At 57.2% G+C, this 21,025-nt stretch overlaps 2 protein-coding genes across 8 annotated transcripts in view; both read right to left on the bottom strand.

Moving 5' to 3' along the window:
- Nucleotides 1–636: 636 nt before the first annotated feature.
- On the bottom strand, nt 637–18,178 carry TANGO6 (transport and golgi organization 6 homolog). Of its 7 annotated transcripts, XM_081335902.1 has the most exons (18): nt 18,029–18,173; nt 17,346–17,929; nt 16,893–17,009; nt 15,955–16,105; nt 15,280–15,416; nt 14,780–14,942; nt 14,017–14,096; nt 13,113–13,225; nt 12,454–12,630; nt 11,942–12,068; nt 11,434–11,613; nt 10,467–10,601; nt 9,160–9,615; nt 8,491–8,548; nt 6,423–6,554; nt 3,098–3,249; nt 1,992–2,105; nt 637–1,015 (listed from the first exon to the last, which is right to left on the bottom strand). In XM_081335902.1, the coding sequence occupies exons 1-18, from the start codon at nt 18,141–18,143 to the stop codon at nt 839–841; spliced, it is 3,168 nt and encodes a 1,055-aa protein (XP_081192028.1). In that variant the 5' UTR covers nt 18,144–18,173; the 3' UTR covers nt 637–838. The 7 variants fall into 7 exon arrangements, 4 of the variants coding, with proteins under 4 accessions (XP_081192028.1, XP_081192027.1, XP_081192029.1 ...); XM_081335901.1 differs by having other exon boundaries at nt 17,346–18,165; XM_081335903.1 differs by lacking the exon at nt 1,992–2,105 and having other exon boundaries at nt 17,346–18,169.
- Nucleotides 18,179–19,141: 963 nt separating this feature from the next.
- LOC308672596 (uncharacterized protein) overlaps nt 19,142–21,025 on the bottom strand; it is a 32,499-nt gene continuing 30,615 nt past the window's right edge. Inside the window, exon 32 of the mRNA XM_081335640.1 lies at nt 19,142–20,883. Within this exon, the coding sequence (XP_081191766.1) occupies nt 20,671–20,883 (213 nt within the window). The 3' untranslated portion in view covers nt 19,142–20,670. The remainder of the gene's footprint in view (nt 20,884–21,025) is intronic.

Genomic DNA, 21,025 nt, shown 5'->3' on the forward strand with positions numbered 1-21,025 from the left:
GGGAGGGTCCGGGCGGACCGGCCGGCAGACGCTCCCCAGACAATGACAGCTCTCCGCTGCAGCGACTCAGGGCGGTCGGCCGCTCCCTCTGCCGTCCTGGGGGGTGGGCGGGGGCTGTCGGCCGTTTCAAAGCATCTCCAGGGGAGGCCTGCTCCTCTGGCACTGCCGCCACCCCTCCCACCGCTCCCAGCTGTCACTGTTCCCTATTACAACCCTGCGAGGCAGGCTGGGCCAGAGGACAACTGGCCCAAAGCCTCCCAGGCTGGTGGTGACCCCAGAGCTCTCGGCTTCCACTTTGCCCCCCCTCGTCCCGCTGATGGGGGCCACAGCATTGGGCAGCACACACAGAGCCCCTGCAAGGCCCAGGGGAAGAGACCGAGGGGGAAACCTGGATTCCTAGAGGGTCTCTTTCCCTGTGCAGGAGCTGCACTGATGGGGCCTTCAGGGGCCCCCAACCCCTGCTCTGGGCCACACCCCTCCCAGCGAGAAGTCTGGCGTGATTGGTCACGCAGCCCAGGAAGTGTTTGGGGCCACACAAGGCCTCTCAGAGGCCGCCAGGCAGGTTCCCAGCCAGGGTGCGTCATCAGCCCTGCTCAGATTCGACCCTCCGGCCAGCCCCAGGACTCTGCAGCCTCCTTTCCAGGTACGCCACTGCTGGGCTGAATTTATTGCCCGGCCGATCCGCCCCCATCCCCTTCAGTGCTTCTCTCGGTGGGGATGGAGCCCTCCTGCAACAAAGCCGAGTTCATACAGAGTCCGCCCCACAGGGGCAAAGTTCATACGGAAGATGCCAGGGAAAGCCATGGGCAGAGTTCCGTGGCCATCTGGAGCAGCAGCCTTAGGGCAGGATCTCAATCTTCTTCTGCAGCGTCTGTGGGGGGAAGAGGAGCGGCCTGAGGAGGCCGTCCAGCTCCTCCAAGGCCAGCTGAGCATGCAGCACTGTGACCTCGTCCTGCTCACAGCGCACCACGAACTTCAGCAGGCGGTAGAGGTCCAGCAGGACACCGTGGAGAACCTGGGAAGGGGAGCAGGAATCAGAAGAGTTCTCAGGAAAATAGCAGCCTTGGTAGGGTTAGGTTTTTATTCCACCTTTCTAAAATATATAGAGGGGAAATCACCTCCTCCAATTTCGCCCACAACAGCAACTCTGAGGTGGGCTGGGCTGAAAGAGCGACTGGCCCAAAGTCACCCAGCCGGCTTTCACGCCTAAGGCGGAACTAGAACTCACCACCTCCTGATTTTTTCAAGGCCAGCATGGCACTAATGAATCTTGTATACCTTTCTGGAGGAAAGGTGTAGGCAAACTACTCTGGGCCAGTTCCAAGAAAGTGGTGATCTCCTGCCCGTAAACGCCAGGCTGGGCGAACCCACCTCTTCTGTGGCATTTCCTGGTACCAGGGATGGATGCAACAAAGCAGAACTGGCCAGGGACGGTTAAGGTGAACCCTTTGAACACAGCAGCTCTGCTGAGGGACCGAGAGAAGCTAGTTTGTTGTAAAGAAGGAAGCAGACTTGCCCCCCAAAGGGCAGAAGGCTGTCCTGGTCTTTCCTCCAGGAATTCGGGCAGGGGCTACACCAGCCCTGTAGCATGTCCAGAAGGCTCCTTTCCTCCAAGCCTGGCTGACAGGAGGACACGGCCAGCCTCCTCCCCCTCTACAGGGAAGCCCTGCCAAGGGAACAGCCGGTGGGGCAGGGAGAGGCTGCCCCAGAGCTGCCCAAGTGCCTGCCCTGGGCGCAGCCAGCCGTGAAGGCGGAGCCTGGAACGGCTGGTGGTCAAGGGCTGGTTAGCAGTAAGCAAGTCCCCTTCCCCTTCCTTCCGTCCTTGGATCCCCTCTGGGATAGGCTCAAAAGGGTAGCAATACCCCCCCACACACAGAACACCCCCAGCCTCTTTGGCCATCAGAAGAGCTGCCCGTTGCAGGGACCAAAGGCAAGAGGGCAGCGTGTGGCTGGGTAGCCTCTGGCCTGCTCAGGAGGAAGAAGAGTCTCACCTCCACCGCCTTTGTGCTGAGCCCCCGCAGGAGAAGCACCACCACGTGGACCCCGGCTCTACGGACCTCAGCTTCATGGTCGGTTTTGACCACAGCTGCTAAGCAGGACGCCAGCTGTCGGAGAGAAAGGCAGGGCCTCTCAGAGCACTCCAGACCTTGCTAAGGAAGGCAGAGTGGGAGGCTATGGGCGCCAGAGGGGAGCGAAGAGGTGAAAGCCGGTCTTCCTTTGCCTTCAGAAAAAGTAGGCACTGATCTCTGGATCCCTCAAAGGCCCTGAGGGCTGACTTGCTCCCCAGCAGAGATCTGGACCCAGTCGTGATTCTGGTGGCACACACCGCTCTGCTGTGGTTTGGTCCCAGGGCCAGATCTGCAAGTAGGGGCCAAGGGGAGCCAGAGGACTGTGCCTTCCACCACCACCCCCAAGCTGCATCTTTCCTTCCTTGGGCTCAAGGACAGTCTGCCTTCTCCACACACTGCAGGAGCAGCAGGAGCTTCTGCTGAGTCAGCTGGCACCTGGCCTGCTGCAGCACCAGAAACAGCCTCAGCTGCACAGACATGGCTGGAAAGTTGCACCTCCTGCCCACGTGCTGGAGGACCAGGGCAGCCTTGGCAAAAGGCCCAGCCACAACGGAACACTCCTTCAGGGCTCGGCTGCCACAACAGCATCCGCAACACACAGGGTGCCACAGTTCCAACATCGCAAAGCAGACCTTGAACAAGTTCCCTTGCATTCCCTTGTGCCTTTCACCTCCCCTCCTGCTGCCCTTTCCTTGCAGCCAGAGCCGTGGGAATGACAGGAGGATGCTTCTGCCCGAGGGGCGGCCAGGGCAGACCACCTCCTAATATCAGAGTGGCTTTGGTAAAAGTGGAGGGCCAGGGCCAGTTTGTCCACACACATGTGCATGCACAAACTCAAATGTGTAAAGTGTAGCCTTCCTCCATTCCCTGGGAGGAGGGGCATGACCCTCACACCCTTGGGCTGCTGCTGCTACTTAGTGGATCTCTAGAAAGTCAAGGCAGGAGCAGGAAGATCCACGGGGAGCCAGAAAATTCCCAGCTGCGGCAGGAGCAGTGGCCAGTGTGGGAGAAGAAAATGGGGCAGGTACCTCGTGGACCACGGAGCCCAGCTGAAAACCAAGGATCTGGCACAACTCTCCCAGGTTGGACAGGCTGCTGGCTCTGAGGGAGCCGTCAGGATCTCGGACTCCTCGCAGGAAAGTGTGAATCAGCCTGTCTCGGTGCTGGAAGACCAGATCTCCTGCAAGGAAGAGGAAAAAGAAGGGCCGGGTGACGGAAGCAGCGCTTGCTCTTGGCTGTGAGAAGGGACCTGCAAAGGTGGGAAGCCGACTGGTGGGGCAAGCCTGGGCACGGCTGAGCAGGCAGCTGGGGAAGGGCCACAGCCAGAGGGGCAGGGACCAGCTCAAGATGAGCCAGGAGGCAGCCGGTCTGTTGTCTGTGAGCAGGCATGGGGCTCACCCATCCCAGGCCTGGAAGGCAAAGAGCACCCTCCGCCCGCGCAGTGATTCGCACCGTAGGCCGACATCCCTCCCTCTCTGCCTTCTCCAGGGTTGGAGGACCCCCTGGCCTCGGTCCTTGGCGGGGGAAGGAAAGCCTTGATGGAGGAGCTGCTCACGGGGACCCCGACATCATGAGAGGGTGTTGCTAGGCAACTCCTCCCATGTAGCAGACGCGCTTCCCGCAGTGACACCTCTTGGGCAAAGCGGGCGTCAGTTCTCTTTCCTGAGCCAGCAGGGCACAATCGGTAAATTGCTCACATAAAATCATCCAACTAGCGCTTCAGCCTCAAGCACCGGCTGCCTTCCCCCCCTTTAACTGAATGAAATTAGCTTGCATCCCCAAGCCGAGGACCAGGCGCCAGGAACACCTTCTTGAGTCTCTGAAACTGCTGGAAGGCACCAATAATTACGGCTCTTGCCTCCCAAATCACAGGCTGTTCTGTCCCTGCGAAGCAACACAGAGAAGGGCATCCCCAAAGAAGGAATTTAATGAGTTTCCACTCAGCTCCCCATGTAAAACCTTCAATAGCGACGGAGCGCCTCGTCCTTCACTTTCCGTGGCTTGCAAGAAGCCACTTCTGGCCACGATGGATGCGCTGGTGCTGCTCCCCCGTTGCAGAGCAGCAGCGAGAACCTCACTTGCCTGTGCACCTGTCCTCGTGGGGTCCACGATGCCATGAACAAATTTTAGACTCTTACTAACTTTGCACACCATCACTAAAGGTGCTGGAGGGCCTATCCAGGCAGCTTCTCTGCCACGGGGCAAAAAAGTCTACAACAAGAGGGGGTCCCATGGCTACCAATTGGCCTCTCTCCCTCTCCACACGTTCTGGCTCTTTCGTGGAAACATGGGGTCCCTGCCAAGATCAAGAATTACAAGGCAGAGAGGCTGATGCCCACCCACAGCTGTTTCCAAATGAGGACAATTTTGGCCCAAGGCTTGTCCCTCTGAAGGCTGGCAGAAGGGCTCTCCTTGGAGCGGAGACTGGATGCCCTTCCCCACCACCATCTCGGGAAGGAAGGCATCGGTAGGACGCCAGTTCCTCCATCAGAATGCCTCGGGGCCAGTCTCCCTGTGGCCCGTCTGAGCAAGATGGCTGTCTACGAACTTCGCCTCAAGCAGAAGGCAGAACCCAGCCAGCCCCAGGTGTCTTCTGGAGGACAACGGTTCTCAAAGGCGCCACAACAAAGGGGGGTCATTGAGAACACGAGGCAGATCCCAACACAGCCCTGCAGCCCTGAAAAGTGGGGCACAATTACCAGGCTTAACCCGTGCCTGCAACGGGGGCCAAACTGACAGCTGCACCTGAGGCACGCCTGCAAACTAGGAGCACAGTAGCCCAGATGGCACAGTTTATGCTCAGCTGACTCCCAGGGCTGAGGAGCTGTGTGGAGAATAGGAGCAGGGAAGCTGGGCAGAGCAATCAGGAGACGCCCAGAGATGCGGACCCTCACCCCCAGCAGAGACAGGAGACCAGCGCCCAGCACACAGGCAGCAATTAGGGGATTATCTCTAAAGACAGGGCTCGCTGCCAGCAGCAGCTCAGGGAGCCAAGAGGACTTCCAGCAGAGGGATGTGTGTGTGTGAGCGTGCACGCACCTAAGCTGAGCTCCCATCTTCAGGGATAAGAACAAAATGTTTTTGGGAGGGAGGGAACGGAGACTGAGGGGAGAGGAAGAAGACAAGAGACCCCCGCGGCTTTCAAAGGCTGCCCATAAACTATGGGGAGGGAGACCCTGCCACAAAGCAAAACCAGCCATGGGACCCAAAGAGCAAGAAACGCCAAGGGGCCCAGGCCTGGTCCTGGGGGCCCAGAGGTGCCAGACAGTGGATGGAAGGTGCAGATGGAGAAACATCTGGGCCAGATGGGAGCTTAAAGAGGAGTTAGGCTCCACATCCACAGAAGACAATTATACTGGGTGAGGGATGGGCACCGGTGGGGGGGCGGCGGGTGCCATGTGCTCAGGCAATGGGGGGGCAGGAGGCGACACCTCTGGGCTGTGCCAGGTGGATGAGAACAGCCCTGCTGAGCTGGTTGCAGTGGAGATCGAGGGGAGCCCTCGGGGCGAGCCATTCAAAACGGGAGGAAGAGGACTCAAGCCCAGGCAAGCCACTCCGCTTCTGTCTTGGAGGAAGCAGCCAATCCGGCAAGTTCCCGGCTGTTCATTTATTGGGAAAGCCAGAAGCCCCAAACCCTCCTGGGGATCAAACACAACACAGAGAAAGGAAGTGACTCATTCATGGAACCAGAGACCTGAAAGAGGAGTCGGCTACCTTCACTGCAGGAGGCAAGGAGGCTTTAATTTAGACTCTTGCGCTGAGCATGGTAGGAGGGGTCAGACTCTATGGCCTCACAGAGCCCTTTCAGCTCCAGGTTTCTGTGGCGCTATGGCCAAACTGGCTTAATTTTTTCTTGCAAAGCTGGATGCCAGATCCGGTTCAGGGACCTGAGGAGGCGGACGCCCCCCTTACTGAACTACAGGCAGCTCCTCCAGAAGGCAGAGACCTGTTCTGGGTGACTCTGCCCCTCCCCCCCAGTCTCTAGGCATAAAAAGGGGGGGGGTCACCAAACAGGCCCACTCAGTTGCATGCAGGGTGCCAAGGCCAAGGCCCAGGGTGGCAGGAGGAGGACACTTTGGGGGCCACGACAGAAGCCTCGCTTCCGTCAGCAGCTTTCTCAGCCACCTGGAGGGAATACTCGGCCCAGCGACTGAGAGAGAGACGGGTGTCCCCCGCAGGCACTTACAAGGTCTTCCCAAAGCTCCCCAGCCATCCCTCCAAATGCAGGGGATGCTACTGGGGGCCGCGAGGCCATCGGCCCCAGGGGAAAAGCCTCCCTGCCCCGGCCACTCTGGCCAAGAAGGCCTGCCCCCCAGCCCCTGCAGGCCCATCCCGGAAGGCCGACTCACTCACCCAGGGTTCGCGTGGTGCGCAGCAGCACCTCCCCCACCTTCATCCTGGTCTCCGCCATCGGGGCGCTGGCGTACTGGGTCAGCAGGAGGGGCAGGACGTCCTGCGGGAAGGCATCTGACAGCAGGGCCACACCTGGAAGGGGGGAGAGGCAGGATTGGCAGCCCAGGGGCTGGAAGCCCCAGACACGCTCGGCCACAGACCGGGCAGAAGCCTTCGCGTGGGTCAAGAAGGGCCAGGCAGCTCAACCTGCCCTTGGCCACAGAGGGTCCTGATCCCCTTGGCAGCTTTTCTCAGCTCTTGGGACTTTGACCCACGTCTCCCCTAAAGGTACGGGAAGCGCTTCTCTTCCCAGGCAGAGAACCGGCCCTCTTCATTTCACTATCAAAAAACCCTCCTGTGGAAGATACACAACGCCTACGCTCTCTGTGGCAGAGTTTACACGAAGAAGCCGAACCTCGGCGCCCTGAGATTAATCACAGCTATACAACCCAGGCCAGCAGAAGGCTGCCAATGTCCCCGTTTGCCACTTCTGAGACCTCGGTGGTTATCGACTCCTCTCTGGCCTTTCAAGCAATGAAATGATCGACAAAACAGCAAGGGATGCCAAGAGGCAAGCAAGTGGCAGGGTGGCCCCAGCGGGACTGAAGCTCTCCACTCAGCTGCTTTTGGCTGTCCACCAAACTAGAAGCAGAGGAGCTTGTTCTGGAAAGAGCCTCTGTGTGTGTAGAATTAGGGCGAAGGGAGCTCTCTCCTCCCTGCCCATCACCAGAAGTCCTCCTTGATGTTCTGAGTCAACTCCAGGATGTTCATCGACTGTTGCAAGGGCCCTTTGCGCAACGCGGAAGGAGCCACTCTTGTGCCCCAGGCTGGCAGCGCCAGGGAGTCTTAACCTACGGCAGAGGCAGAAGCCCTTTTACCTGCTCAAACTCAGCCCTCCCGGCCTGGCCAGCACTCCTTCAACCCTCCCTCCCCAACAAAAGTGGGGTCAAGGGGTTCCCGCTAAAGGGCTGAGACTTGGCGCAACACCTGGAGCTGACCCACCTGTCTCTTCCCACATTTTAACGGTGCCACTTTCCCTTCCAGACCCAGACCAGAAATCAAGCTGTCAGTTCTGCACTCGGCAAGGAAGCCCACCCGACGGAAGCAGAGCTGCTGAACGGGATGGCCGAGAGACGCCCGAGAGCCAGCGAAGGGATAGAAGGCCGACATGTCCATCTTTGTGCCTCATGGTTACGCAGCCTTTTTTTGGCACAGATTGTGTCTCCAGAGTCCACCCCGTGGGGACGCCAAGTGCTGGCCAGGCCCAGAGCCTCCAGAAGAGCTGCCCCTCTACTCAAAGCAACGACTCTCTCTTGACAGTCGACACGCAACCGCAGCTGTGGGGTGCAATTCAAAGGCGGGAAGGAGGAACGGCGCTTCTATCCGCTTCCAGGCTGCAAGCGCAATATTTGCACAGCAATCCACCCCCAGTGATCTTGTGAAATGTCTTCATTTCCTCCCAAGGAAGCAGGGGAGATGTTGCTTCCTTGAGGAGTTGGTGGCTTCCCCAGAAAGGTGACGTTGCCCAGAGAAAGGAAAACGGGTGCAAGGGAGGGGCTGGCCAGAAGAGCTGAAAGAGGACAGCTCATCCAGCGGACCAGGGAGCGGCATCAACTGATCTCGGCCGTGCTTAGGTCCCCTCCTCTCCCAGGGATGCCTCCAGTCCGGCCTGGGGAACAAGCAGCCCCCTCCTTGGGGAAGAGGAGAAGCAGGAGGGCTGTTTTCTGAAGACCAGCCGGTCTCATGAGCAGCGCTCAAACTAGTGGGAGATCAACAGGCCTTTTGGGAGGCCAGCAGAGAGGATCAGGTGAGATGTGGGGTTACTGGTTTCCCTCCTGTTCTCCAAGCAGAACTGCACTAACGAAGACCCTCCGCCATGTGCACCAGGCAGAGGGGCTTCCTGCCTCTGACCTGGGCGCTGCCAACCATCCTTCCTGGAGTATTTGCCCCCATCACCGAGAGGTGTCTGGACAGGGAGGAGCTTGCATTTTCACGGACAGTAACCAAGAGCCCGATTGGGTCTGCTTACCTTGGATAGCAGAAAGATAAACAAAGGAGTCTTTGTGTTCCAGGTTTTCTACAAAAACCTGAAAATTAAAACCAAGAATCACTTTGCCTGCACAGCTGCAGCCAACCGGGCCTGTCTCAGCTGATGCCTCCTTGGCAGGGCATGACGTTGCCTGCTGCCTTCCGTCCAGGCATGGGGTTTGCCCCCTGGAAGCCCCACTGCGGCTCTGATCAGGAATGAGAAAACTTTTGGTTCTGGGGAAGCGATAAGTGGCTGGGCGAAGGGAACAGGAAGGGGTTTCTCCAGACATTGCTCCAGGCTGCTCAAAAAGAGGGCAGCCGATGCCCAACAGACCTGGGCTGCACCAGCCCCTGCCCCCCAGGCTCAAAACATTCTGACTGCTTGGAAGCAGAGCTGAACTCTTCCAGAAAAAGCAGCTTCCTCTGCGCTCAAGGTCAGGAGGTTCAATACGGGGGAACATGCCTGAAGTCTGAGGGAAACCAGGAAACAGAAGAGCGAAAACCTAAACGCCCTCTATCTTCTCGGCAGGAAGGATCCCCCAGGCAGGCCCCAAAGGGAGAGACAGCAGCTCCTTCCCAGGGCCAGCCCAAGACACGCACGCACACGCACACACGCACGCACACACGCTGTCCTCCGGGGTTTTCCCCACAAAGTGCCCCGCCTGCCTACCTTCAGCAACTTCTCCCGAGTCTTCAGGGCTCCAGGATCCCTCTGCTCGACCATCCGGGAGAGGCGGCGCAAGGCAGCAGCCCGCGTGGGGATGTCGGGGCTGTAAGCCCCGGAGAGAAGCGCCTGCAGGTTCGGGGGGGTGCAGGGGGCAGAGCTTTTCTTGGCAACTGACTCCATCCCCTGAGGCTCCCCTGGGCTGCTCCTGGGGGACTTCTGGGGCAGGGATGCCCCAGGTCTGGGGGCCTCCTCTGGGACGCCGGTGCTTGCAGCAGCACTCCTGCCCAGGGTCTTGCAAGCAGCGGTGCTGACGGCCTCTGCAGAAAAGGCACGGTGGGTGCAGATGGAGATGCTCAAGTCAGCCGCCAGCTCCTGGATGACGGGCTCTGGGTGGACGTGGGAGAGTTCCTCCAGCAGGGGCAACAGCTGCTTCAGGCTGGCAAAGTCTTCAGATTTCAGCTGGGAGACAGCAGGGAGCAAGTCAGCAGGCTGCCGCCCAAGAGAGGAAGCAGGGCTGATCCTGAGAACTTGGCCCTGGGCTGCCGGCAGGAAGCTCCAGGAGGGGCACTGCGGCCCAGAGCCTTTGCTGTGGTTACCGTTATGGGCGTGCACACAGACTCCGGCAGGGCCGATAAGATCAGGCCCCGAGCTGGCAGGTGCACACGGTGAATGGGATGGGAACGGAGCTACTGCAGCAGCCCCAGCTGGGACTCCAGCTCAGCCCTTGAGGGAGCCGGGAAAAGCCATGTCCACCGAGCTCCTGCTGGCAGGGAGCCAGGCTCAGCCCCGGCCCCCACCTCCAAGGCTGCTAGAGGACTCAGGCTTTGCGCTGGCTGGCCAGGAACACCCCCCCAGGGGCTCGACCCTCCCTCACTATTCCTCCTTAGCTGCTGGATATGGCCAAGGACCCGCCTCCTCCCTCGTTGCTCAAGAGTCCTGGCATGTGGGCGGAGGGGTGCTTTTCCCTGCTTGGCACCCACCAGAAATGCACCCCCACCCAGCGCTGCTCCTGCGGAAAACCACAGCAGGCTTCAGCAAAGGAGGAACAAGCACCAGCCTGAAAACCGGGACTCAGGAGGAGGAGGGAGGGAGGGAGGCAGGCACCATGTCTGGAACCAGCCCCAGCAAGCCAAGACTTGAGGAAGGAAGCTTCAAGGCGTCACTGACTGAGGCTCAGAATCAGCCTAAACACAAAATCCGCTCATCTCCAGGCCTTCGTGCGCCTGGAAGGTCTGCAAAGGCTTCCAAAAAGGCCCCAGGAGACCCCAACGCCTGAAATGATGTCCCCCCCAAGTCCTCTGGCTACTCACCTGCAGGGCCCCCCCCAGCAGGGCCGCCACCAGCCCCATGGCCATGCTGAGCGTCTGGGACTCCACGGTGCCCACTGAGCCTCCGGAGAGACTCACGAGGGCCCGCTGCAGGGTGACCGCCACAAACGCCACCACCTGTGGATGGAATGCCGTACCTGAGGACAGGAGGACTGCAGAGAGCTCCGAAGAGCAAGTGCAGATGTGTCATTCTCAGGACCTGCGACGGCTGCTGCCCCAGACGTGACAGGGCTTCAGGCGCCAATCCAAGGAACGGCAGAGTCACCCCCAGGAGGGGATTCACAGGCTGATGTTGACCCAGCAGGAACCCCGGATGGACCACCCGGCAGGGCTCCAAAGGCTAAGGACGAAGCCTCGGGCCAAAGCAGCCGCTTCCCCACGGTCTGAAGGGCAGCAGCAGGGAAGGCGACGTGGGCAACAAAATGGACGGGCCCCAAGCCTGCCTCGCCCTTTCAATCCCTAAACACACTGTGGAGGAGGAGCCCTCTCCACAAAGTGAGGGTCTGGCTGGGCTTAACCATGTTTGGGCTGTGTGCTTATCCCGCCTTCTCCTGGCCCGGTCTACGTGCAGTCAGCCCCCCCCTCCCGTTGACATCCTTCAGAAGACAAAGAGGGCAGGAGGGGCAGATCAGAGCTTTGCTGCAGCCAAAAAGCTTGCTTCTGCAGCCAACAATGGGACTCCGAGGTACTTCTGCAGCTCTGGGCTTGATAGGCCAGGGGCCCCCTTCCAACCCCCCACCCCTGGCAATTTCCTGGGCTTCCCAGAAAGGATGAAATTAAGGCCTACCCTATTCCCCCCCCCCAAGGTCTATCTGGCACATCGCTTAAGGAGGGAGTTTGCATTCTCAGCAGCCACCAGGTTATGCAGCCTGGACAGGCCGACCTCAGGCCCAGCAGCCAGGCCACCGGGGTCTGCAAGGCACGACGGGGAAATGAGGACTGGACCGACCTGCCTGACGTCCGAAAGCAGAGAGTCCGAAAAGCCCTCGGTCAGCATGGCCACCACCCGAAGCACCTGCAGCTGCCTGGTCTGTGGCGGGGGGGCTGGGCTGCAGAGCTGCTCCAGATCCAGGGGGGGCCCTTGCAAAGGGGACGCGGGGTCCTTCTCAGAGGCCAGCTGAGTCAGCTCCTGCCACCACGGGGGAGGGGTACACATTGGAAGAAGAGAGACTAAACAACTGTCCTGCTCCATAGCAGAAAAAAAAAAGAACAGTGGTTCACTGGGCACGTGGCTTGCTTCTCTCCCCCCCCCCCGCGCAGGAATCCACCCAGACTCTCAGTTCCAGGTGTCCTTCTACAACCAGAGTCCCATCTAAGCCCAGAGAACTGCGGTTCCCCTGCCTGGGTTAGTCCTTGACAGCTGAAGCGTGACCTTGAAGGACAATGCCTGGACCTTTGCCACACGTGGCACCTATCCTGCTCCTGCGGGAGACATCCTGAGCGCCTCTGGGCTCTACCTTTAAGCAGCCTAGGAAGAAGTCTCCAGCGAGGCCGCCCCTCTGGCAGTGAGACAGCAAGTCCACCAGCTGCTCCAGCCGCCACTGCTCTGAGGAAAGCTTCCGATACAGAGCCTCGTCTTCGTCTCTGCAAAGGGAGGGAGCAAACGTTTCACGGAGGGAGGGAGGAAGAACGGCCCCAGGAAAGGCCCGGAGGCTCTGGGCTGACCGGTCGGTTCCGTCCTTTTCTGAGCAAGTGCCGAAGCTCCCCGGAAGGCAGAGTTCTTTACTCAGGGTTGACCGCCAGCAGATACAAAGCTGAGAATCCTCCTAGTAAGCGCATCCTACATTCTGGGCAAGCTGCAGCTGCCTTTGGACATGCAGACTCTCTGCACCCGCTTCCTGAGGCAGGCAGGAGAGGCCGGGCCAGGTTTTCTGGCACTCCAACATCCCACAACCGCAACCATCTGCATCAGAGTCCCCCCCCCCAATGTCTTCTCTTTCTTCTCATTGGGGAAGCTCAGCACTCTCACCTCACAGCCTCCTGGATGGTGGCCACCACACCCGCTTCCCTGCCCACCTGGAACCGGCAGCGGGGGTGGGGCAGGCGGGGGCTTCCCCTCAGTTCCGCCAGGCCTTCCAGGGCTGCCACAGAGGCCTGCTGCTCGCTCTTCTCCAGGAACCACAACAGGATCTCCCGGCAGGGGGTGCTGAAAACAAGGGAGGGGGAGGCATTCACCCCAATCCAGGGGAAGGTGGCTTTGCTTAGAGGCAGCCCCGAACAGCCCCAAGCAAAGCTGCCTCTCCCAGAAGAGGGGCAGACGTGGGGGGCTGTCTCCTGGCCCAGGGCAATGGGAACTAAAGAGCTGCTGGGCAGTGGCCTAATTGCCCTGGCTGTTCCTCAGCACCCCCCCCCCCCGTCTTCCTCTTTCACAGATGGCCGCTATCTTTAGGTTCTTTTCAAAGGAGCTACACAACCCGCCCCTCCCCATCCAAGGAGGGCCGGGACTTCCTACCCTGGCAGAAAAGCCAAGGCCGGCACTGCTCAGGGCTCCTGGGGACCGGAAGCCTGGCCCTCAGCGAGTAGCGGGGTCTTGGCTGATAGGAACCAGAAGAGTTCCCAGCCAGGGAGGTTTGTCCCCACCAGCCCACAAGAGAGCTCGAGATTTCCCCGCCAGGCCAGGCGCCTCACCGTAAGAAGGACACGTTCTGCTTGGTAAAGCACCAGAGGGAGAAGATGGCACCCAGCACAGGTTGCAAGGCACCCAACAGGCAAGGCGAGGGTTCATTACCGATCACACAGACCTGCGAGGGAGAGCAGCTGAGAGGAGGGGGGTCTGGCATAAACTCAATTTGCAGCCTTAATACACACACACACACACACCAGGATCCCTGCACATTGCCAGGAGAAGAGGATTTCCCCCCCCCCGCCCTTTCCAACTCCTTGCAGAAGAATCTCTGGCCATTTTATGGCCTTGTGGACCTGTTTCTGTGTGCTCTCTGAAACAGCACATTAGTGCCCAAGATGGTCTTGAGCATTTAGCGTTTAAATTCTCAAGCTGCCGAGGCATCTGCCGAAGATCAGCCTTTGTATTTACAGCCCCCCAACCTTGGACTTACACCCCCAACAGAGCAGCCGAGCTTGTTGCACGGGCCTTCCAAGACCTCCCGAGCCTGCTAACGGCTCAGGCCACAAGTCTGTGTATAAGGCAGCCCTGCACAAGTTCTGCGTTCCTTCTGGATCAGGCTGATCTTTGGAGTGGCTGCATCTTCGGCAGAGACGGGCTGGCCGTGCTGCCGGGCACTGCTGAATTCTGGTGCCCGTCAGCTGACAGCACCACTGGGCGAACAAGGGCGGCGGCGGAGGTGGAGTACTTCAAGCAGAGCATGAAAGGCATGTGGGAATGGCGCCTCCACCTGGCATTTCAGGGAAGACCATTTTGGCTGTTTCAGCACTGTGAGAAGTGAGGCCACAGCTGAGGAAGGAGACAGGACCCAATTCCTGCTACAGGAATTTTCAGTCTGGAAGCAAATGCGGCTCCTTCCTTGGCTTCCATTCCCTCTCCCAACATTGCATACAGACAAGCGTGCCGCACCTTGTGCACTGTTTCCACGCACCCCGAGAGCAACTCCTCTTTCACCAGCACCGTCCCAGCTGGTAGGTCTTCCAGGGAACCTTCCAAACACAAGAAAAGGACCGTCAGTGTGGTTTCACTTAATGATATTCCATGATGTAAGCGGTAAATCAAAGAAAACAGGCCATTAATTCCAATATGAGTTCCTTCTCTGAGAGCTGTCTAGCTGCCGGGCTAGAAATTATGGGATGGTGTCCTGGCTGGGGGATTCTGGGTCAAGCCCTCGCCCAGTCCAACCTCCTCACAGGGGAAAACAGGGGGCAGGGCCATTATGCACACTAGAGTTGTGCAGAACAAAGGAAGGATATAAATCTAAATTGATGATATGATCTTTGATTCAAATGAGTGTATCTTAGCCTACCAAGCTTGTCTTGCCCAGCATTGTTTCAACTGCTGATACTGGACTGTTATAAGCTGCCCAGAATGTATGGATAAACTGACCCAGGGGATACATTTCAGTCCCACTGGAGGACCCAGACCTAAGAATCCCAGAGCCACCAATTCTGGGTAGAGGAGCCCCCGGAAAAAACAAGGAGTTTCCCACCTTCGTTCGTTCGTTCAATCAATGAATCAATCTATATCTGGCCAACTCAACCAAGTGACTCTGGGCAGCTTACAATTCCCAAAGTTTTAAGAACAATAAAAGTGGGTTCTCCTCCACCTCTCCTGCAGGCATCGTCAATTCCCCAGCCTGGCTACGCGTCCAGAGGTGGGAGGCCGTTACCTGGCTCCCCCAGGCAGCACAAGAGGGGCTGCAGCAGGGGACGTAGCAGATGCTTCTCTGCCTGCTGCGGGTGTTGCCTCACCATGGCGAGGACAGTTGTGGTTGCCACTCGTTGGAACTGGCGCACTGTCAGCTCATCCTGGATGAGAAACAAGTGCAGAACCTTTAAAAGAAAAGGACAAAAGCAGTTTTATGCTCAATATACACGATGCTCACCAGCAATGTTTCTAAAGTTATGTTTTACAGCACACACTCCATCACAAACTTCCAGAAGGGGGAGGGGGGAACAGGGCTACAAGCCCCCAAGGCTCAGCAGAAACTGCAGACCCCGAGGGTCAACCCAGGAAAAGAGAGCCGCTTTGCAAGGACCAGATGGAGGGCAAAGGCGCTCTGCCTCGCAGGGCATCCATCCAGCAGGAGCCTCTCTGGGAGCTGCGACTCACAAACGTTTCTGGGCCAGCTGTCAGTCGCTGGGTAAAGGGAAGGGTCGGAAGATGTACCTGTGGGCAAATCTGTTGACAATAATCCTCCAGGGACAGAGACTGCTGAGGACACAAGGACAGAATCTTGGCTACGGCCTCACACTTCTGCCAGTCAGCTGCTGCCGCTTCTGCACCACTGCCCCCAACAGCCCCAGCTGGAAAACGGAGGCTCCGTGTTAGACGAGCACACAGAGACTCGCCCATCCTGTGGCCACAGAGAATCACAACTTCCTCCTCCAGGAAGGCAACCTTCACCCAAGCCCGGCAGTGAGCGCCTAGCTCAGTATCTTGCCAGGCTACCTCAGATCTTCCTTATCCTTTCTGCTCTTGCTGTTTTTAAAGAGAGGTGCAAAAAGTCTGGGACTGGTTCCTGGGAAATGCCGTGCAGAGAAGAGGGGCCGGCAGCAGCTGACTGGGTAAGCGGGAAGGCCTGCGAAGATCACGCACCAGGTTGCCTTATTTGCCCCATTTAGAAGTCCCGGTTGGGTTCTGGCAAACTGGACTGATCCAAAAAACACTGGCACACAATGATTTGTCCAGTTTCAAAATATTTTCCTGTTTCATGCAGATCCTTATTTATTAAAATAGAAGCTATTAAACTTGGCTGGGCCAAGTTTAAAAACACTGGAAGAAAGGACACCTTTCTGCTCTCGTTATAACCTTCTAATGGCTGATCTGTCTGGCCTCACCCACCTCCGGCTCCTTCCAGGATGCCACGGATCACAGCCTGAACCCCACCAGGTCTTAACAGTCTCCCTGACAGCAGGTGCCCACAAAGGCGCCGAAGCCAGGCTGGTGCTGGTGCCATACCGGGCATGCTGTTCTTCTGGCTGGGATGGGAGGCCTGAAAAAGAAACACAGGTGCACGCTGGACCATGACCAACCCCGCTGTGCAGCACCCCTTCTTCTGCCTTGCCCCGATGGGCCTCGACACCAGGCAACAGAGGCACCCCCTGCCCTTCCCCAAACAGAACGGACTCAATTTATTTGACTGTAAGCTTCTCCGAGGGCACCATTCACCTAGAAGCAGAATGGCAGTTAACAAGACCGGGTTGGTTGGCCCTGGAGCTCAGTCAGATTGTATCCCATCCCAGGTAAGACAAGGGGGCTGTTATGCCTCTTCCTTTCCTCTCTCACCGATACATGCGCTAATGTGCTAGGACTTCATAAAGGCCAAAGCTGGATCTCTTGACAGGGTCTCTAGAGACAGGCTATCAAGAAGCAGGACTGAAAAAGACCCGTTCTCCAGAGGCAGCACCGGGCTGGAAGGGTTATGACTCACTAAAAGGAAGCTTCCATGTCAGTGTTTATCAACCTTGCCAACTTTAAGATATGTGGACTTTAACGCTCAGAATTCCCCAGCCAACATAAAATTGGCAAGGTTGAGAAAGACTGTTCTATACCTTTGGTGCTTGTTCCTCCTGGGATAATGAATCAATGTCGTGGTTCTCATGTGGCATGTATCCACTGTCATAGTTGAGCCACATGCAAGGGCTAATCTGGGATCTCTCCAAAAAGTCTTCAGTTACACAGGAGGAAGAGGAAGAAAGATTTGCAAGCAAGCAAGCAAGCACGCACAATGGAGCCAACTCAGAGGATGCAAATCTAGTTTCTCCATGACTAAGTCATACCCGCTTAGGCCCCCCCTGAAGCAGCAGCAGTTCCCGGATCACCAGGGGCTGGTACACTTTGTCCAAAAGGCCGTGCAAGGCTTCTTTGCAGCTGCTCCGTTCCTCTTCCGTCAGGCCCTGAGAAAGTCCCAGAGAGGTAAAAAAATAACTACCAAAGGAATTCTAGAAAATGCAGACAGGCACTTATTGCAAGTACCCCTTCAGCGACCCTGGCAAGAAGCTCAGCCAACTAAGGTGGTGGCAAGGGGCCCATGGGCACCTCCCTGCCCGACAGCACCTTTTCATCTGTAGGACGGGGGGGGGGCAACCCAGACTCCCCAGGGAGGCCTTCTGACCCCCTCCTCGTTTCACACTTGCTTCACTTTATGGAAATGGACGGCCTGGCTGCTGCTGGCAGGGAACCAACCGGGGCAGACGCAAGCAGGACCCCAAGGGCTGCTCCTTAACACTCACCTGGCTCTCAGCACCCGCCTGGGCCTTGCTTGCGGGGCCGAAGGCCAGCTGGCACAGTCCGGCCAGCAGGTCGCCCAGGTGGCGCGCCAGGATCAGCCTGCCAAGCTCGGGGTGCTGGGCCGCCTCCCTCAGAGCGCTACAGGCAGCAAGGAGCCTCCGCGGGGCCTCGGGCTGGGCGGCGAGCAGGCCGGCCTTGTCCCGCGGCGGGGGCGCCACCCCGGGCGGCAGGTACGGGCGGAGGCCCAGCGCCACCGCAAGCTGCGCCGCCGCCTGCACGGCGCCCTCCTGGGCGATGCTCAGGGCGTCGGGGCGCAGTGGAGGGGGCAGCCCGGGCTGGCCCGGCCTGGCTGCGGGGGTCGCGGCGGCCAGGCGGGCCAGGCAGCGCCGGAGGCAGAGCAGCAGCAGCAGCGCCTGGCAGGCGGCGGCCCAGGGCGGGTCGGGGCCAGGACTCAGCCCCGGGGCCTGCCGGGCCACCTCGGCCCTCGCCCTGCGCAGGGCGGCCCACTGGGGGTCCCGGGCCAGCCTCTCCTCCAGGGCGGCCAGCCCGAGGCGCAGCGACTCCGGAGACGGGGCCGGCTGCGGGCCTGCGGAGAGAAGGGAGACGCCGGTCGAGGGTGCGGCGCGGAAGGCGAGGGAGACAGCCGCCCGCCCCCTCCTCCTCCTCCTCCTCCCGCGGCTCTCACCGGCGGCTGCGCTCCGGCCCAGCAGCAGCCGCAGCCCGTCCGCCGCCCGCTGCAGCCCCGCCGCCGCCGCCTCCTCCTCCTCGTCCGGGGCCCCGGCGCTCGCGGGCGCAGCCATCTTGGGAAGGTCCGGTGATCCCGCGCGACGGCGCCGCCTCGGGAGGGGCCGAAGGGGCGGGCGGAAGTTTGCGGAGGCCGAGAGGAAACGCGGGAGGGCGGAAGGGGAGCGGCCCTCTTGAGAAGGTCTCGCGGCCGGAGGAATTCTGGGAGTCCTCTGGCGCACGCGCAGTTCAGCGTGTTGAATTCGCTTGAAACGAAGTCTTGGGTGGATGCGCGATGATGACTGGCGCAGTGGAGGAGGTCCCTGATTTCCATCAATCTGAAGCCAAACTTTTCAAAATTAGCTGCAGGACCTTAAAGCAAACTCACTTTCCCAAGTGGAAAGAACCTCAGTAATAAATGCATTCCAAAATATGTCTAGCTAACAAAAGGTTTTAAGTTAAATTCCGATTTCGGTCCCCACGCTAAGTAAAGGAATGAAGTGGAAGGCAAGCTCTTGGGAACGTAGAGAATTCTGCTGCAGGAAAGAGAATGCCCTGAATAGAGCAGAGCAATGTGCCTGGATCGATAGGGCTTGAACCCGTTTGCTGCCTCCACCTTCATCCAGTCACTTAGAAAGCTACTGGCTTCAGGCCCTGCATTTATGCCATCAATGGCCGCACGGCACAAAAATGCTTTAGGTGAGCAGGACGTTGAACTCTGCAGCTTTTATCTTCATTTCCAACTATGATTCTGTGATTTAACCTCATATTAACAAGTATCCTATGTTGACCATTTGAATACTTTTAAAATTTTACATACATGCAAAACAATTGCAGTTATGAGTCCAGAAATAAGCATGGGGTTTTGAAATGATGGAAATCACAGTACATATTTGACCGAAAGCAGTTGGGAAAGAAGATATAAGCTCACCCTGGATTTATCTGGCTAATCATCCCCACAACTTTTGAAAATAAAACTGTCTAAAGTCAGTAGAACATTTAGGTCAGAAAAAGCACGCTATCTCAGGAGAATGTCTAATAAGTATGACATAAATTCAAGAAAAGAAGTACTTTTTAAACAATTAAGTTTATTAATTTTTAAAAGCATCTGTGCAATAAAATAACTTTTTAAAAATGTGTATATCTGTATTCTTTCCACAATATGTATCCAAAAAAGACAGCTTAACATACATATCTAAAATTACAAAGCCATTTTCCAAAAAGTGCCCATCAATCGGGCAGGGTTAGGGAATGGGAAACACACCACAGGAAATGGTTGGTTGGGTCTCTTGACAGGGTCAGGGAGAAACGGTTCTACTTAAAATGGATTACTTGGTGGACAAACGCCATCTTGTACAGCTGTATTTTATAAGGCCCCACACAGGAGTGTGTCTGGCTGGTCCCCAGACGAAGGCCCGAGGCCCAAGAGCTAGGGCCAGGCTTTGGGCCACCGCTGAGCTCCCCTCTGGCCCAAGGGGCATCCAAAAGCCTAAAGAGGCAGGGAGGGGTTGGCCAGGGAAGGCAACTGCTCCCACCCGTTCAAAGTGTTTATGAGAAGGCACCAGATAGTAACATATGCTAAAACCAGGTTTGCTAATGAAACCCTAAAAGGCAATGGAGAGACATGATCCAAGCCATAAATCATGACTTTCAAGCCACAATAAGAGGGATCATGCCAGATAGTTTTGCAGATGCTTCACCGGACACAGATTGGACTCCGGGCATTTGAGAAGCAAAGGTCGGGCAGAGGCATTATCTGAAAGCAAAGGCACTTGGGGCAAGTTGATTTAGGGATCCTAAAAGGATTCATCCAGGAGGAGCGCCATGTTAGTTAACAGTAGCAACAAAATCAGAAATCCTGCCTCTCTTCTGAGACACGCTCCCATCATTCCCACACGCCTGCCTTTGAGCAGTAAAAGCCAAGTGCTGGAAACCAAATGCCACAGATGTGCAGAATCCCCAGAAATATTTTTGGTTAGGGCTTTGGAAACAACATGCTTGGATAGCTCTTCCTGCCGAAAGCTCCAATAATTAGCCATTGTATCCAGACTGTGGGATCTGAATCTGAGGGCAGAAACCCTCACCCATCAACAGAGCTATTAGTAGAAACCTCTGTCCTATTACGTGACCATAAGCATTAGCTGTGTTTTATCTTCTCCCTCACAAAAGTATCTTCTTGCATATTTTTCCTCATATTCTCCAAGATGCATTACAATTTTGCACCAAGGAGCCCAATGTTCTTAAGCAAACAGGAAAATAGCTGAACAAGACAGAGTAGAGACACTCAGGTGAAACTTTTGAATACAAGACCAAGCACCAGAGAGTCTTTCTGTCCTTTACAGAATCCAGATACTTTTCTCTTTCCTGGGGAAGCTTTTTCCACCTGATGGGTGTCCAGTCTTTGAGAAGGAAACTCCATGTTGCATTGAATCAGCAAGACCACATTAATTATAATTATCCCACAGAGGTGAGATTGTCAGAATCTACTTCAGGGGGGATCTCTTGTGTATGTTTTGGTAAATTATGGAAAAGTTGGCAAGAGCCACCAAGAGTCAGCTCTATTCTCTCTCCCTTCTAGCCTTCTGCCTCCCACCTCAGTCACTCCTAGTCATCTTCTTCGCCCCCTCCATACATGTCAGCCAGCTTCTTGAAACGGTTGCCCCAGTTGTTCAAGTAATCATAATCTTGGTCCTGGTCTCCATAGGAGGAATTGAGGGAACTGAGAGAGGTTGCCTCAGAGCCGTTGCCTTCGTAATCAAACACCAGCAGAGAGTCATAAGGGGGAGCAGTAGGGTCCATGTCTGCTGCCTTCAGGTTCTGGAAGAAAGGAAACGAACAAAACTTCCATTTGTTGAACAGTGGAGGAAGCTGATGAGAACACAACCATCTCTCTAGAACAGTCTTTCTCAACCTGAGCAACTTTAAGACATGTGGACCTCAACACCCAGAATTCCCCAGT

The sequence above is a fragment of the Vipera berus genome (genome assembly GCF_964194415.1).
Source record: "Vipera berus genome assembly, chromosome: 10".
NCBI lineage: Eukaryota > Metazoa > Chordata > Lepidosauria > Squamata > Viperidae > Vipera > Vipera berus.